Source organism: Leopardus geoffroyi, chromosome B3 (genome assembly GCF_018350155.1).
Source record: "Leopardus geoffroyi isolate Oge1 chromosome B3, O.geoffroyi_Oge1_pat1.0, whole genome shotgun sequence".
Classification (NCBI taxonomy): domain Eukaryota; kingdom Metazoa; phylum Chordata; class Mammalia; order Carnivora; family Felidae; genus Leopardus; species Leopardus geoffroyi.
The window spans coordinates 107,509,200-107,522,259 of record NC_059337.1 but is presented as its reverse complement, the minus strand read 5'-3'; the positions used below and the strand labels follow the sequence as shown (position 1 = coordinate 107,522,259).

Here is a 13,060-nt window from a genome sequence, read left to right as displayed (position 1 = left end):
GATATTAATAAGAGAAAGTGACAAGAATGTCCTAAATTCTTAAGAAGGGATTCTTACAACACTCTCCTTCACTTTCTAGAAAGGTGTTTGGCATCCGAGGTTGAGTGGCATCTTCTGGGTCAAATGTGAACATTGGTGAGCTCCTGAGCCACAGCCTTCTCAGAACTGAGCTAAAGTCGGCCCCTGTCCTCCAGGTGGCCAACCCACTTCTCCCACCCTACCCACCGGCTCTCCCACCTTTTGACCATGCCACCACTCAGCGTAGCTCGTCTGCAGGCTGAGCTCGACGCCCCTGCCCGGACTTGAGAGTTCACTCGCCCTGCGCCAGCACCCTCTGTCTGTGAAACCTCAGGTCCGCGGCAGTAGGAGACAGGCGCAGGCGCCCCGAGCCTTGCGGAAGGGAGGGGAACCGGAGAGAGAGAAAGAAAGAGATCCAGAAGGGTGTGTGTGTGTGTGTGTGTGTGTGTGTGTGTGTGTGTGAGAGAGAGAGAGAGAGAGAGACAGAGAGAGAGACAGAGAGAGAGACAGAGACAGAGAGAAACAAGAGACAAGGAGAATGAGAGTGAGGGAAAGAGGGAGAGAGGATGGGGCAGAGGAAAGAGAATGAAAGAGAAATGACAGACCAGGTTGGCACACAAAATAAACGAGTTTCCTCTTCCAGATCGAAAAGAGACAATAAGTTAGAGAGACCGAGAGAGAGCAGACGCGGAGGGGGATGCACACAGAGGGGCCGGTAAACCCCCAGGCACACACCCCAGCTCTGTCCTCCAATCTGACTTCCCTCGCAGCGCTGTCTCTCAGTACTAGCCTTTCTCTCTTTCCTTTCCCCGACCCCGGGACAATGCGGAGCCTGTATTTCCAGGAGCCGCGCGGGGCGGCAGGGTTTTTAGCAGCAAGCCGGGCTCGAAGCCCGCTCTGTTTGTCCAGGTGTGGGCGGGGGGCGGCGGTCTCCCGGCGTCGTGGGCTGGCGCTGGGTTTTCTCACCAAGGAAGCGGGAGGCTCCACTCGCGGCTTCCCGCTTCCAGGAGAAAACTCTCTCCCTCCTTACATATATAAATATATTAGGGGAACAGACAAATCTTCATTGTTCGGGAACAAGCCGAGGAGGCCGAGCGGCTCCCCTTGGCCCCGCCGAACGAGCCTGGAAGGGAGGGAGGCAGAGAGGCGGGGGCCGCGCGGATCCGGTGTCACGTTGCAGATTCCCACTAAAGATAACGAAACGTGATCTATTTTTCAGAACAGCAAGTGGATGGGAAAGAACCTTGACAACACAAAACTCATTTACTAATGGACTGGTTTTGAGTTTCTCTTCTCGGGGTCCGCAAATCTCCCTGCCTGAGCCCTCGGCCTATTCAGACCTCGCGGGGAGCAGCGTCCCCCCAGGAGGCAGGTGGGCGGCTTCTCCCGCCGCGGCGCCGCGCTGGCCGTCGGATCCCGGGATCCCAAGGGTCGAGGGCACCCGGAGTTTCCGACCAAGCGGAGGAAAAAGATGAATGTTGTCACTTCAGCCAGGATTTGGGGAGTCTCCTCACTGCCCTAGAGCGACGACGCTGATTTATTGAAGAAGCACCTCTCGATGCTCTTTCCTTCCAAGTGTCTGTAGGTAGAGTAGGATCCCCGCTGTGGTTCTTGAAGGCAAAGGAATTCCGAGGAAGCAGGGCCGGGAGACCCAGTGCATCTCTCTCCAAGCCATAAGAGAAACAAGTGGGTTGCACACAGAAATTTTTGAGCTGAGGCCTTATATCGATCCCGCCGAGAAACCCCACCAGCAACTAGTGCATTGGCCTTTTCCATAAACCAGTTGTGCGCGCGTGGCGGTTACCTGCGCAGAGGAGGCACAGAAGCGCCGAAACCTGGCGTCGGGCTCCCCTCGCCACCCGCGTTACACTCGGGAGCCGCCGAGAAGCAGCAAGGGCAGCGGCTATAGTTGCTCGTTCCCTTTAAATCTCCGACGCATCTCTGTTTTTCGTGTGATTTGCATTGACAGCAAAGGTTTTAAGTTACTAGAACAACTCAAACCTTTCTGTGTGCGATTTAAAATGGATCATTTGGTTTATGTGGTTTGTAAATTCATGTCATTTTACCTCTTTTAGTGGTTTTCACTGAAAGGCTCCATTTTGGGAAACCTTATATATCCGAGCCAACAATTAACATTTATAACAATTGGTTTCCCTAACCATGGGATCGAAATAGCAGGTAGGCTCATTGGTGCAAAGCGAATAGCACTTCTCCTTTCTAGTTACGCGATCTATTGGATTAAACGCAAGGAGAAATGCTGGCTGGCCCGAGCGCGGCCTCTGAGGACTAGCACCACAGCTCATCAACCCCGGTGCCCGCAATCGCGGCACCCACACAGTCGTCTCCCCGGTCGTCGCCAACGTCTATCGCGTCTTTGTTCCTTTTGAAGAAAGATGAAAAGAAGTGGGCAGAGAGGTCTGGAGGAAGCGGAAAAAAAGGTGGTCATATTGGTGTCTAATTGCCGCCTTTCTGCTCCTCATCCTCCCCTGTAAATTTATACCTGCCCTTATTTGTCCAAGCTATGCCTCATTTCCTTATACAAAATTGTTAATTATGAAGTCCGCCCCACACTCAACTTACCGTTTGTCTTTAAAGACAGGCGGCTGTACTTACAGACCCTCCACCCCCTACACACACATTTTAATTCTGCGCACTTGCTCCAGACTTGAGGGTATTAACTGATTTTTAGAGCGGAGTTTAGACCTCCGTTCCGGTCTTCACACAGCTGCCATGTCAATAAGGACTATTCCAAGGGAGACGTTCCTTCTGGCAGGACACTGCAGCTCCTTAAGACTTCATCTGAAACATCATGAGCACTAAAATAAGACGGCGAGGGAAAATTACCAGACACATGGGCTTGGGCTCAGGCGTGCCAGGCTTCCAGTTTAGAAAGTAAGTCATTGGGCACACCATGTGGTAGGGGCTCTTTTGAAATACTATGCACCCATTAAATGCATTTAAAAAATAACCCTAAAGGTAATGAAATATCAGCATCTATTTCCAACGTCTAATTGCACGGGATACTGCAGACTTTTAAGGATGCAAAATGCATTGTGTGTGGGAGTTTGGGGGAGAAGCAGCTTCTCTCTACTCCGAATCTCTGGAGAGACAGCCAGGAGGGTGAAACGCTTCATGAGTTTAAAATATATATTGCAGGGTGCACTGAACTGGGCATATTATTTTAAAACCATATACATTATACAGGGGGAAACTTTTGCAGTGTTCCTTCTCCCACTTATGTCTCAATATGTAAATGGTTCTGTGGAGCTGGGCTCTGGCTCGTGGGCTCAAAACATATTTAAAGAAAACAAGCAAGTTTAAAGAACCTAGAGTCTGTTCTTCGCATTCACTAAGAGGGTGCATTTAAATCAAAAGCATTTTTGAAGTGTACTTAAAATTCTGTTTTGAACTTATCTAATCAGAGATAAGTATAGTTATAAAGTCACTCTCCTTCTACCATTCTGCTCTCCTTATCTCCCTGCATTGTTCTTATCTCCTGCCAGTCTCAGCTACTGACAATAGATTATCTTTGTTTAGAGACGCTAATTGTTTTCAAAATCTTTTTAATAATTGCTTTGGAACAAGGTGTGCAAATGAGGCTTAAGATAATTACAGCTTTATTTGTTTGTGCAGTTTTACTAAACATTCTCCACATATACACAAAATAACAGATGAGGGGGCTGAAATTGCAGGACATCTCTCATTCTATCGCAGTAAAATAGGCCAGCATTGCAATCTACACACACACACACACACACACACACACACACACACACACCTCTTTATTTAATCTTCTTGGAGCCGCTGTCGTCCTGGCTCTGAGGGCAGTGTCCCTCTCAGAGCAGGGCAAGGATTAGGTTACAATCAGACAGCTATTGGAGCCGGACACAGTTTTATTTAATTTACACCCCATCCAGCGCCTTTCGTACGAGGTTCCCAAAGCATTTTTGCTAATAGCAAGTAAAGCTTCTGGGCATTCCTCAGTAGCAGAGGTGGCCTCGGAAAACGCAACGGCGCAGATGGGGAAACTGAGTCCAGAAGCCTGCCGGCTCAAACCATAGAACGTTAAGATACCAAATCACAAATGAACCCTCAGAATATTTGCTCAGCAACAATGCTGTCAACAGCTCTTCCCAAGGTCCCAAATAGTCGTGGCCTTTTGAAAACGAGGGAAGCGCTATCCAGCTGGGAATACTTGTGCCCTTTGGAGGGCAGTGGGGGCAAAGGAAGAATGGTAGAGGGAATTAGGCTCCTAGAGCTGAAGTCAGCCGGGGAGAAGCCGCTCTTCCAGAGGCTGCAGCCCGGAGCCCTGCTCTGATCTTGTATTATTTATCGCGTTCCATAAGCTATTCATCAATCCATTATTTATTCATTCCAACATTAAGGTAATTAAATATGAGCTCACCGGGAAAGGGCAAGTCTGCAAGGGACAGGGACGGGGGTATAGAGGGAGAGGAGGGGAATATTAAGGTCTGGAGTCATTGATTTGTGCAGAGATGTGCGCGGCTGCCCTTAGGTGACACTGAGAGGGGGCTCACGTTGCAGGGTCCTGACGCGCTCACCCACTCACACCCGCCCCCCCGCCCCTGGGCAGCGCGGTTCCCTCCCCCCACCCCGCTTCCCACCTCTCGCGGTCCTTCTCCTCCCACCACTCCCTATCCCGGGCTCCACAGCCGCGCCCTCCCCGCGCGGGGCGGCGCGGGGCGGCGCGGCCCCGCTGCCCGGCCCGGCGGCGCGCGGGCTGGCCAGCCCCGGATAGGCGCCGCCCGCAGCCAATCAGCGCGCCGGGGACGCTGCGCGCTTTAAGGCCGCTGCGGGGAGAACAGAAACCAAGTTCCCCGGCAACGAGCAGCATCAACCCGGCGGGAGGCCGGAGCCAGAGAGGCCCAAAAAGGCTGCGGAGTGAGCCGGCCTCTCCGTGTCCAGCGCGCCCCCCTCCGCCTTCTTCCTCGGCCGCCCAGCCCTAAATTTCGATTAGCTTTTTCGCCTACGGAAATCCTAGGGAGGGGGTTAGGAGCAGCTGCACCCCCCTCCCTGCGGCTGCCGCCCCCCTGCTTTTAAGGCGCTGCTCCCTGCCGCGTGCGCCCGGGCAGTGCATCTAGGCAGGCCCCAACCATGTCGATGCTGCCGTCGTTCGGCTTCACGCAGGAGCAAGTGGCGTGCGTGTGCGAAGTTCTGCAGCAAGGCGGGAACCTGGAGCGTCTGGGCAGGTTCCTGTGGTCGCTGCCCGCCTGCGACCACCTGCACAAGAACGAAAGCGTGCTCAAGGCCAAGGCCGTGGTTGCGTTCCACCGCGGGAACTTCCGCGAGCTCTACAAGATCCTGGAGAGCCACCAATTCTCGCCTCACAACCACCCCAAGCTGCAGCAACTGTGGCTGAAGGCGCACTACGTGGAGGCCGAGAAGCTGCGCGGCCGGCCCCTGGGCGCGGTGGGCAAATATCGGGTGCGCCGAAAATTCCCGCTGCCGCGCACCATCTGGGACGGCGAGGAGACCAGCTACTGCTTCAAGGAGAAGTCGCGGGGTGTGCTGCGGGAGTGGTACGCGCACAACCCGTACCCCTCGCCTCGTGAGAAGCGGGAGCTGGCCGAGGCCACGGGGCTCACCACCACCCAGGTCAGCAACTGGTTTAAGAACCGGAGGCAAAGAGACCGGGCCGCCGAGGCCAAGGAAAGGTACGCGGCGTGCTTCCCGCTGCTCGGGCGACCCCGGGAAGCCTTCCTTTCCCCTCCGCCCCTTCTCGCCCCCGCTGGCACTCGCCACCGCGTCCTCTCCGCCGGCTGGAGCCCGTCCGCGGGGCGGCGCCCAGGCCTCCGCGGTACTGCAGCGAAAGTTCATGAACTCTGAGATCGCTTGCTAGGGATGGGGAGTCATTTGATTTGAGCGCCCGCGCGTGGGTTTCTTGGGGTGTGCGTGTCAGGAAATATTGGCGCTAGGTTTGTTTTTCGTGCCTCCCTGGTTGGCTGGGGCGACGAGTGGGGGGGGTGGGGTGCAGGGAGAACTTCTAGATCAACTACGAGGGAAGTGTTGATTGGTGTCTAGAGGAAAGGGGTTCGGTGGGGGCTGAGGGTCGCGCACCTCTCTCCTCTTGCTCCCCAGAGGTGTGGAGCCGGCCTGAGACATCTGCTCTGCCCCCACTGCCGCCGCGTCCTTTCCTCGCTCTCTCCTGGTAGGCTTTTAGGCGAGAGGTCGCCGCTTCATTCCGCACTAGCGGTACAAAGGGAGGAGTCTTTCAAAAGAAATCCACAGAAAGGAGAGCTTTGGAAGAGTTGGCGCTGCACTTATTACGCGGCGCCCCAAGCCCGGAAAGGACTCCCTCGCGCGTGTCCCGGGCCGCGGCGGGTCCATCTGGCGGTCCGCGCCGCCGCCCCGGCTGAGGAAGGGGGTCTCCAGTGGCAGACTTCTCTCCGGAGCTCAGAAGGCAATGTTATTTTAACCTGCCTCTGCCTCCGCCCTCCTCGCGCGAACACCCCCGGCCACCTGGCCCGGCTCCATCCGTTTGCTGTTGGAGTTTCCGAAAGAGATTCGGAAGAGCCCAAGGAGGCGGCGGCGGCGGCGGCGGCGAGCGCGCTCCGGGAAGCCGAGGAGTTTTGGGGAAACCTGAGCGTCTGGTAGGGCTGGGTTTCCTTTGTTCGCTTGAGAGCCTGGGGGCCGCAGATGTCGCCTCTGCGTTCCCCCTCCGGGTGGAAAAGCACGGAGCCTGGATACTTTGAGCCGCAGCGGCTGTCCTGGGAGAGGGACAGGGCAGGGGAGAGAAAGGGGGAGCGCTGGGGCCGAGGAGGATGGGCCAGCACCCTGAAGGCGGAAGCGGCCGGGGCTCCGAAACCGTGAAGTTTACCAGCACCCAGCATCCGGACCGACGCCCAGGCACGCCGCACCCGGTCTCGGGCTGCGCGGGGCCTCGAGGTTTCCTCTGCTGGGAAACGGTGCGCGGTTGTGGATGTCCGGGAGGGGGTTCAGAGGGAGCTGTGAGGGACCAAGGACTGAGCGACTAACGCGGGGACGGGGACAGTTGGTTCCAGTTAGACTTTAGTTACAAAAGGTCCCTCCTATAAGTCAGGCCCGAGGGCCCACTCCCTGATGAAATCGGAGAGACTGGCTGCGCTCCCTGTGTTTACTCAGGTCACTGGGCCGCTCTGGACACCACTTCCCATGACCTGTCCTGTGCCTCTGAAACCACAACCTCCGGGCAGGGGCAGGGAAACTCGACGTTTAATTGTTTCCTCAGATGGGAACAGGACAATTGACTTGATTCACCCCAAACATCTGTGCGCTGGGCTCTGTTTGTCCTCTGATCATTTTCTTTATCACCAACGACCGTTTGTTGGACGATTTTCAAACTTAATTACTCCAAAGCGTGATGCCAGTTGATAGGTATTTGAAAATAACTGCTTGAACACAATTTTGAAAATAATTTTTGTGTTTCAAATAAGTCCTGCTGATCTAGCTTTCTAAAATCTGGAAGAGGAAAGGACGTGGCTCCCCACAAGCTCTGCCAGTAGTTTCCCATTTCTCCAGTCTCCTTTGCCTCCTTACTTACCCCAGGACCCTTGGGGATGGGTGGGAGGGCACAGCTCCTCCATTTGGGTATATGACTGATTGCACAATGGCTCTCTTCTCCTGCCAGGTCCCCTCCCTCCACTCACACTTTTTTTAACCTACTTTTTTTTTTTTTTTTTTTTAACCATATGGTGTTGTCCTCTATTTCTCAGGGAGAACACCGAAAACAATAACTCCTCCTCCAACAAGCAGAATCAACTCTCTCCTCTGGAAGGGGGCAAGCCGCTCATGTCCAGCTCAGAAGAAGAATTCTCACCTCCCCAAAGTCCAGACCAGAACTCGGTACTTCTGCTGCAGGGCAATATGGGCCACGCCAGGAGCTCAAACTATTCTCTCCCTGGCTTAACGGCCTCACAGCCCAGCCACGGCCTGCAAGCCCACCAGCATCAGCTCCAGGACTCCCTGCTGGGCCCTCTCACCTCCAGTCTGGTGGACTTGGGGTCTTAAGTGGGGAGGTACTGGGCCTGGAAGCAGTGACTAGGGACACTTGTAAATAGAAATCAGGAACATTTTTGCAGCTTGTTTCTGGGGTTCTCTGCGCATAAAGGAATGGTGGACTTTCACAAATATCTTTTTAAAACTCAAAACCAACAGCGATCTCAAGCTTAGTTAGTTACCTTCTTCTCTCCAACTCTTGCATTTCCCATCCAGTGCAGAGATCAGGAAAAAAAAAACAAAAAAACAAAAACAAAAAACCCAAACAAACAAAAGCACCCACTCACCCAGTCTTGGTTCTGGGCAACCCATGTGCCAGCTTCAGTAGCCTTTCTTTCTTTCTTTCTTTCTTTTTTCAGTGAATGGGAATTACAAATCAACTGAATTTTACTTATTTCCTTTTAATTTATTTATGGCAAAATCATTTGGGAAGAGGAAAAGGAAATGAAGAGAGAGAGAGAAGTCAAAATAGTGAAAATAAAAGCCTCCAGCCAGGAGGAAAATGTTTGCATTCTTAAGGTGAATAGGAAAAATATGATCTTATAACTTTTTTTTGATGGGGAAAAAATTAAGTTTACATTTTTCATTATTTAGTGTTAAACACTTTTATGTAGATTAAAATGAAAGAACAGTATTAGGGGGAAAACTAAGTGCCTAAATGTCTTAATGCTCTCTGTGTAAGGCAGTTAGAAATAGCAGTGACCATTAGTGCTACAACTATTTTTGTCAAATTTAGTGGGGTTTTTGGTTGTTGTTTGTTTTCTTGGGTTTTTTTAATGGCAAACTTTAAAAATGTACCAATGTGAAAAAAAAAAAAAAAACACTTTCCTGAATGCCATTACTTCTCATGCCCTTGAAGCTTTCGTATCTGTAGCCTACTCCTGTTAAGGGTTTCTCTTGTTCCTAGTTTCTAGCCTGCAAAAATATGCGACAAATCTGGCAACCTGGTATTTGTTACTAAAACAGCATGTGTTTTCAGGTTTCTTTTCTATTGTACCTAAACCAGTCTAAATTAAAACTTAGTAGAACACCAGGAGTACGATTCTGTTTCTGAAAGGTGAGTTGTGTATTGCTGTCATTGGGCCCTATTTTTTTTTTTTTTTTAAGTTTTCTTGCTTTCTTACTTAATGATGGTTATGAATTGCAGGGTACTTTGAAGGCCACCACCTGAACCAAGAGTGGTGACTGAGTTGATTATGTGATAGAAAAAGAGTGAAGTTAGCTCTAGGGTATTTATTTATTTTTTTATTATTTAGATATGCAGTTTTGTTTACCACTAGCTCTTCTCCACAGCGTTCATATGTTAACTCAGCTCTTTTGTATTAATGAGTTTATGACAAGACTGTGAAAGTAAAATAATATATCTGCTTGGGAAAAAAAAAGGTGGGAGGGGGACTCGAACATGGATAACAACATTGTGAATTAACCTGTATAAATAGAAAGCAGACCAACAGGACAGGGGCTCTTTGCACTGCTGTGAGATAGTGTCCAGAAAAATCCCAGTAATCATGTAGGCTCCATATTATTTTTGCCTGGGGCAAAAATGATGTATCTTTGTATTTAGCTTTTAAAATTAGTGAAACAAATGGCATTATTTATTAAAATTCTACTCAGGATAACAGGATTGGCTTGCTTGTGCTTTGTAAAAATATTGCTCCCCAGAGAGAGTCTATTTATTTTCTGACATGACACTTTCATAATTTTGATTTTTTCCCCATCCGTGTCACTATTAATATATTCATTTCTTTCTTACTCTTTCCTATCTTTCCTGTCCTGATCTAGGAGACTGCGTTGTATGTATGAGGGGTGGTGGTGGTAGAATTTTAGGCCTTCTTATTATGAGGTTTTTTTTTTTTTTTTTTTAATGTCAAATAGCTTTGACTGAGTTCAAAGGAGACAGGATCACTGTACTTAACTGTAGTCACTTTTACTTATAAAGTCATTTTTTTCCCCCTTAGTGATGGACAGATGTGCACACAGCCGCTGGGAGACCATCATTTGGATTGGGAGCTCAGGGTCCCAATCTCCCTTGTTAGTGTTTTGGATCATTAAGTTGGTGTTTATTTAAGTCACTAGGGTGTTTATTCTCCACGTCTTGGGCCACGGAGAAATGCCACCCTCTGCAGGAGGGGCTCTCACAGGGGATCTCCGCACATTCTTCACATTCACTCCCCAAAACAAACACCCTGCACAAAGATAGCTTTCAATGACCCTGACAGGCTTCAAAGGACACCGCGGAAATCTCCCTGGAAAATAAGGAAGGGCCAATTACTTTAATTTCTTACATGCCCTCTCTTCCTACTCCGATGACTACCCCCCACTCTTCCAGCTCTGCTTGGTATAATTTTAGACTCGTGGAAGATCTGTCTCCCTGGGCGCCCGGGCCCACTTCCTCTCCCTTGGTTGGTGAATCTTGGAAATGTCTGCAGATCTGGTGAGGAGCAGAGCCGGCCAGTCCTGTAAAAACCCCTGTGATTACTGCTTGTAAACTCGTTAAAAGGACAATTTTCTGTCACAGTCATAAACTCTTTGTAAAATCCCTGGCACTGGAGCCAGAGTGCGCATATTCCAGATGTGTTTAATAAGAAATTGCACAATATGCCTCCCTCCGCCGTCCTCGGCTCAGTCTGGCGAAACCAGGGACAAGCAGGAGTAGGCGAGAAAACTGGATATTGCTGTGAGTTTTCTTGGCAATCGTTTTGGAGCGATCATTGGGGGAACTAACCACATTTTTTTTTTCCTTGAGGAAATCTTCGAGGACCAGCTGTTAAGGGACATCCAATTTATCTTCTCGGCGTCGCAGTTTAACTGAATCAAAAGCCACTTTTCGTTTCTCCTCTGCAGGTTTCTTAATGATAGCCAAAAGTAATGAACAACGGCTTATAAATAGTGTTTTTAGGACGAAACCTTACAGCCTTTTGCCAAGTAAAATGAAAAAACAAATACTAGTGCGATTTTTTTTTTTTTTTTGACGTTTTAAATCTGAACACACAATTGTTCGGGTCCTGGCTGCCTGCTCGTGTTGACCTCTTGGCTGAGAACGAAGCTTCCTAACTATTCGGAGGCAAAGGGACTTGGCTGGCGGTTCCGAGATTTTGGCTTAGCAAGTAGGGGCTCGAGAGCCATCAGAGCCCCACGAGCTGCAGGCAAGGAGACAGGCGCCCCTGGGGCCGGACACTGCGGGTCTTGAACCAATTCTCCAGGCAAGGACAGCTTGGTCTTGACCCCGAGCTGAAGTGGAAGCTTCCAGGAAGAGGCATTGGCATTGGCGCTTATGGGCGGACTCTGTTTGCTGAGCGGTGATCGTCGTTACGCTCCTCTCCCCCGCACCTTGACGGCCGGGCGGGCACCTGGCCCTGAACCCACGCACAGCCGGCCTTCCTCTGCTCCGCCGCCGCCTCTGCGGCTACGGCGGCGGCTGCGGCCGAGAGGGGCTTCGCTCCTACCTCCTCCCCCTCCGGGAGGTCTTTGGTAAAGTCTGCGGGCAGAACTCCAGGTCTCGGGAATCCAGAGGCTTCCATTCCGCGCGTCTCCGGTTGCAGAACGCTGGGGGAGCTCCCCCTGCCACCCGCAGACTCCGGAGGCAGCTCTTGCCACTCTGTCCTGCGGAGGCACGGGGAGTCGGGGCGCCGCAGCTCCCTCCTCCCCGCCCTGGCCGAGGCTCTTCTCTACCAGTTCACAGAGAATCGTGCGCGTCCCGGGAACCCCATCACAGCTCAGCTCCAGGCGCAGGGCTTGGTGGCCCGGCCGGCCGAGGCTTTGGGAACAGAGGCTGCGAGGCTGCCCTGGAAGGGCCAAAGAGGTGGTAGCCTGAGCCTCGCGGGACAACGAGCTGCCACCGTCCTGTGGACCCCGGAGCCACCTTGCAGGCCCAAGTCCGGGTCTCCTTTTTAACCTGTGGAGCTAAATTCTGGGCGAGGCACTAGGCGGCCGCGGCCGCACCACTGTGGGGTTGGAGCGGGCCGCGTGGCGGCGGGATAAAGCCGTCCAGGCCCCAGGCGGATCCTGGCCCGGCCGCACGGGGAACGCTTCCTGGTGCTCCGACGCCGCGCTTCGGGTCCAGGGCAGCCGCCTCGGGCCTAGGAGCCTACTTAGGAGGCGGCCTAGGCCCCGCCGCCTGTTCCCTGCTTCCGATATGTTCTGTCTCCTCTGCTTCCTGAGGCCTCGGCCTCGGCTTTTGGACCTGAGCTTTTCACCCGCGCCTTTGGCGGAGGAGTGCCAACCAGAAAGCGCGTCTCTTCCCTGCCCTGTCGCTAGAAGGTCGACGGCACAGGAAAGCGGCCTTGGTTTCTAGAGTCTCTGGCAGGTCGGGACGACAGCTCCTCTTCTTTGGCAGGGCCCGGTCGGACGTTTCTCCCTTGGCCGGTGGCCCTGGGCCCAGCATCAACCTCTGCCCCGCGTACGGCCCGGGGCCCCAGCAGGGAAAGCACCACCCGAAGCGCACTGCGGGCCAGACTGTCGCCGCTCACATTCTGCCCTTCTCTGGTGGAGTAGGTGGCGTTGAGGGGGATAAAAGGGTCAGGGTTAAGGTGAGGAGAGTCGCAGGTGGCTCATGTGCTCTCTCTGAGCTACTTCTCCTTTTTCGGAGCTTTCCTCAGGAGTAGAACACTAAAAACTCTCCCAGATTCCCTCCTCCAGCCTCCGGAAGCCAGCGGAACCAGTGCCTGTGCTCATTTGGCCCCCAAGGGGCAATTCGCACTAAGGCTACCCGAGGGCTCAGTCCCTTAGCCAGCAGGTATGCTCTGCGACCTTAGGTGGGAACGCTCGAGCCCCTCAAGATCATAGTGACCCCTCCCCCAGTCTGATTGACTCCAGTGACTCCACCCGGAAAGAGATGGATGAGCCAGCCAGGAACGAAAAGAGTCAAAATCTGGGGCGAATTGTTGGTTTACTGTCTACCCAGGAAAAGCGCTGCCCTGGGAAGGCCACGTTTTCTCTAGTGTTTTAAGCCGAGTATACACACACAACTTCGTTCCAGCTGATGAAACTGGAAACCTGTTCTCCCACTGAGGATGACAATCAGCGTTTTAGACGCTGTGGTCCTTTC

At 52.4% G+C, this 13,060-nt stretch overlaps 1 protein-coding gene across 1 annotated transcript; it reads left to right on the top strand.

Moving 5' to 3' along the window:
• Positions 1–4,779: 4,779 nt before the first annotated feature.
• Positions 4,780–9,637, top strand: SIX1 (SIX homeobox 1). The gene is made up of 2 exons (XM_045451161.1): positions 4,780–5,693; positions 7,731–9,637. The coding sequence occupies exons 1-2, from the start codon at positions 5,134–5,136 to the stop codon at positions 8,023–8,025; spliced, it is 855 nt and encodes a 284-aa protein (XP_045307117.1). The 5' UTR covers positions 4,780–5,133; the 3' UTR covers positions 8,026–9,637.
• The last annotated feature ends 3,423 nt before the right edge of the window (positions 9,638–13,060 follow it).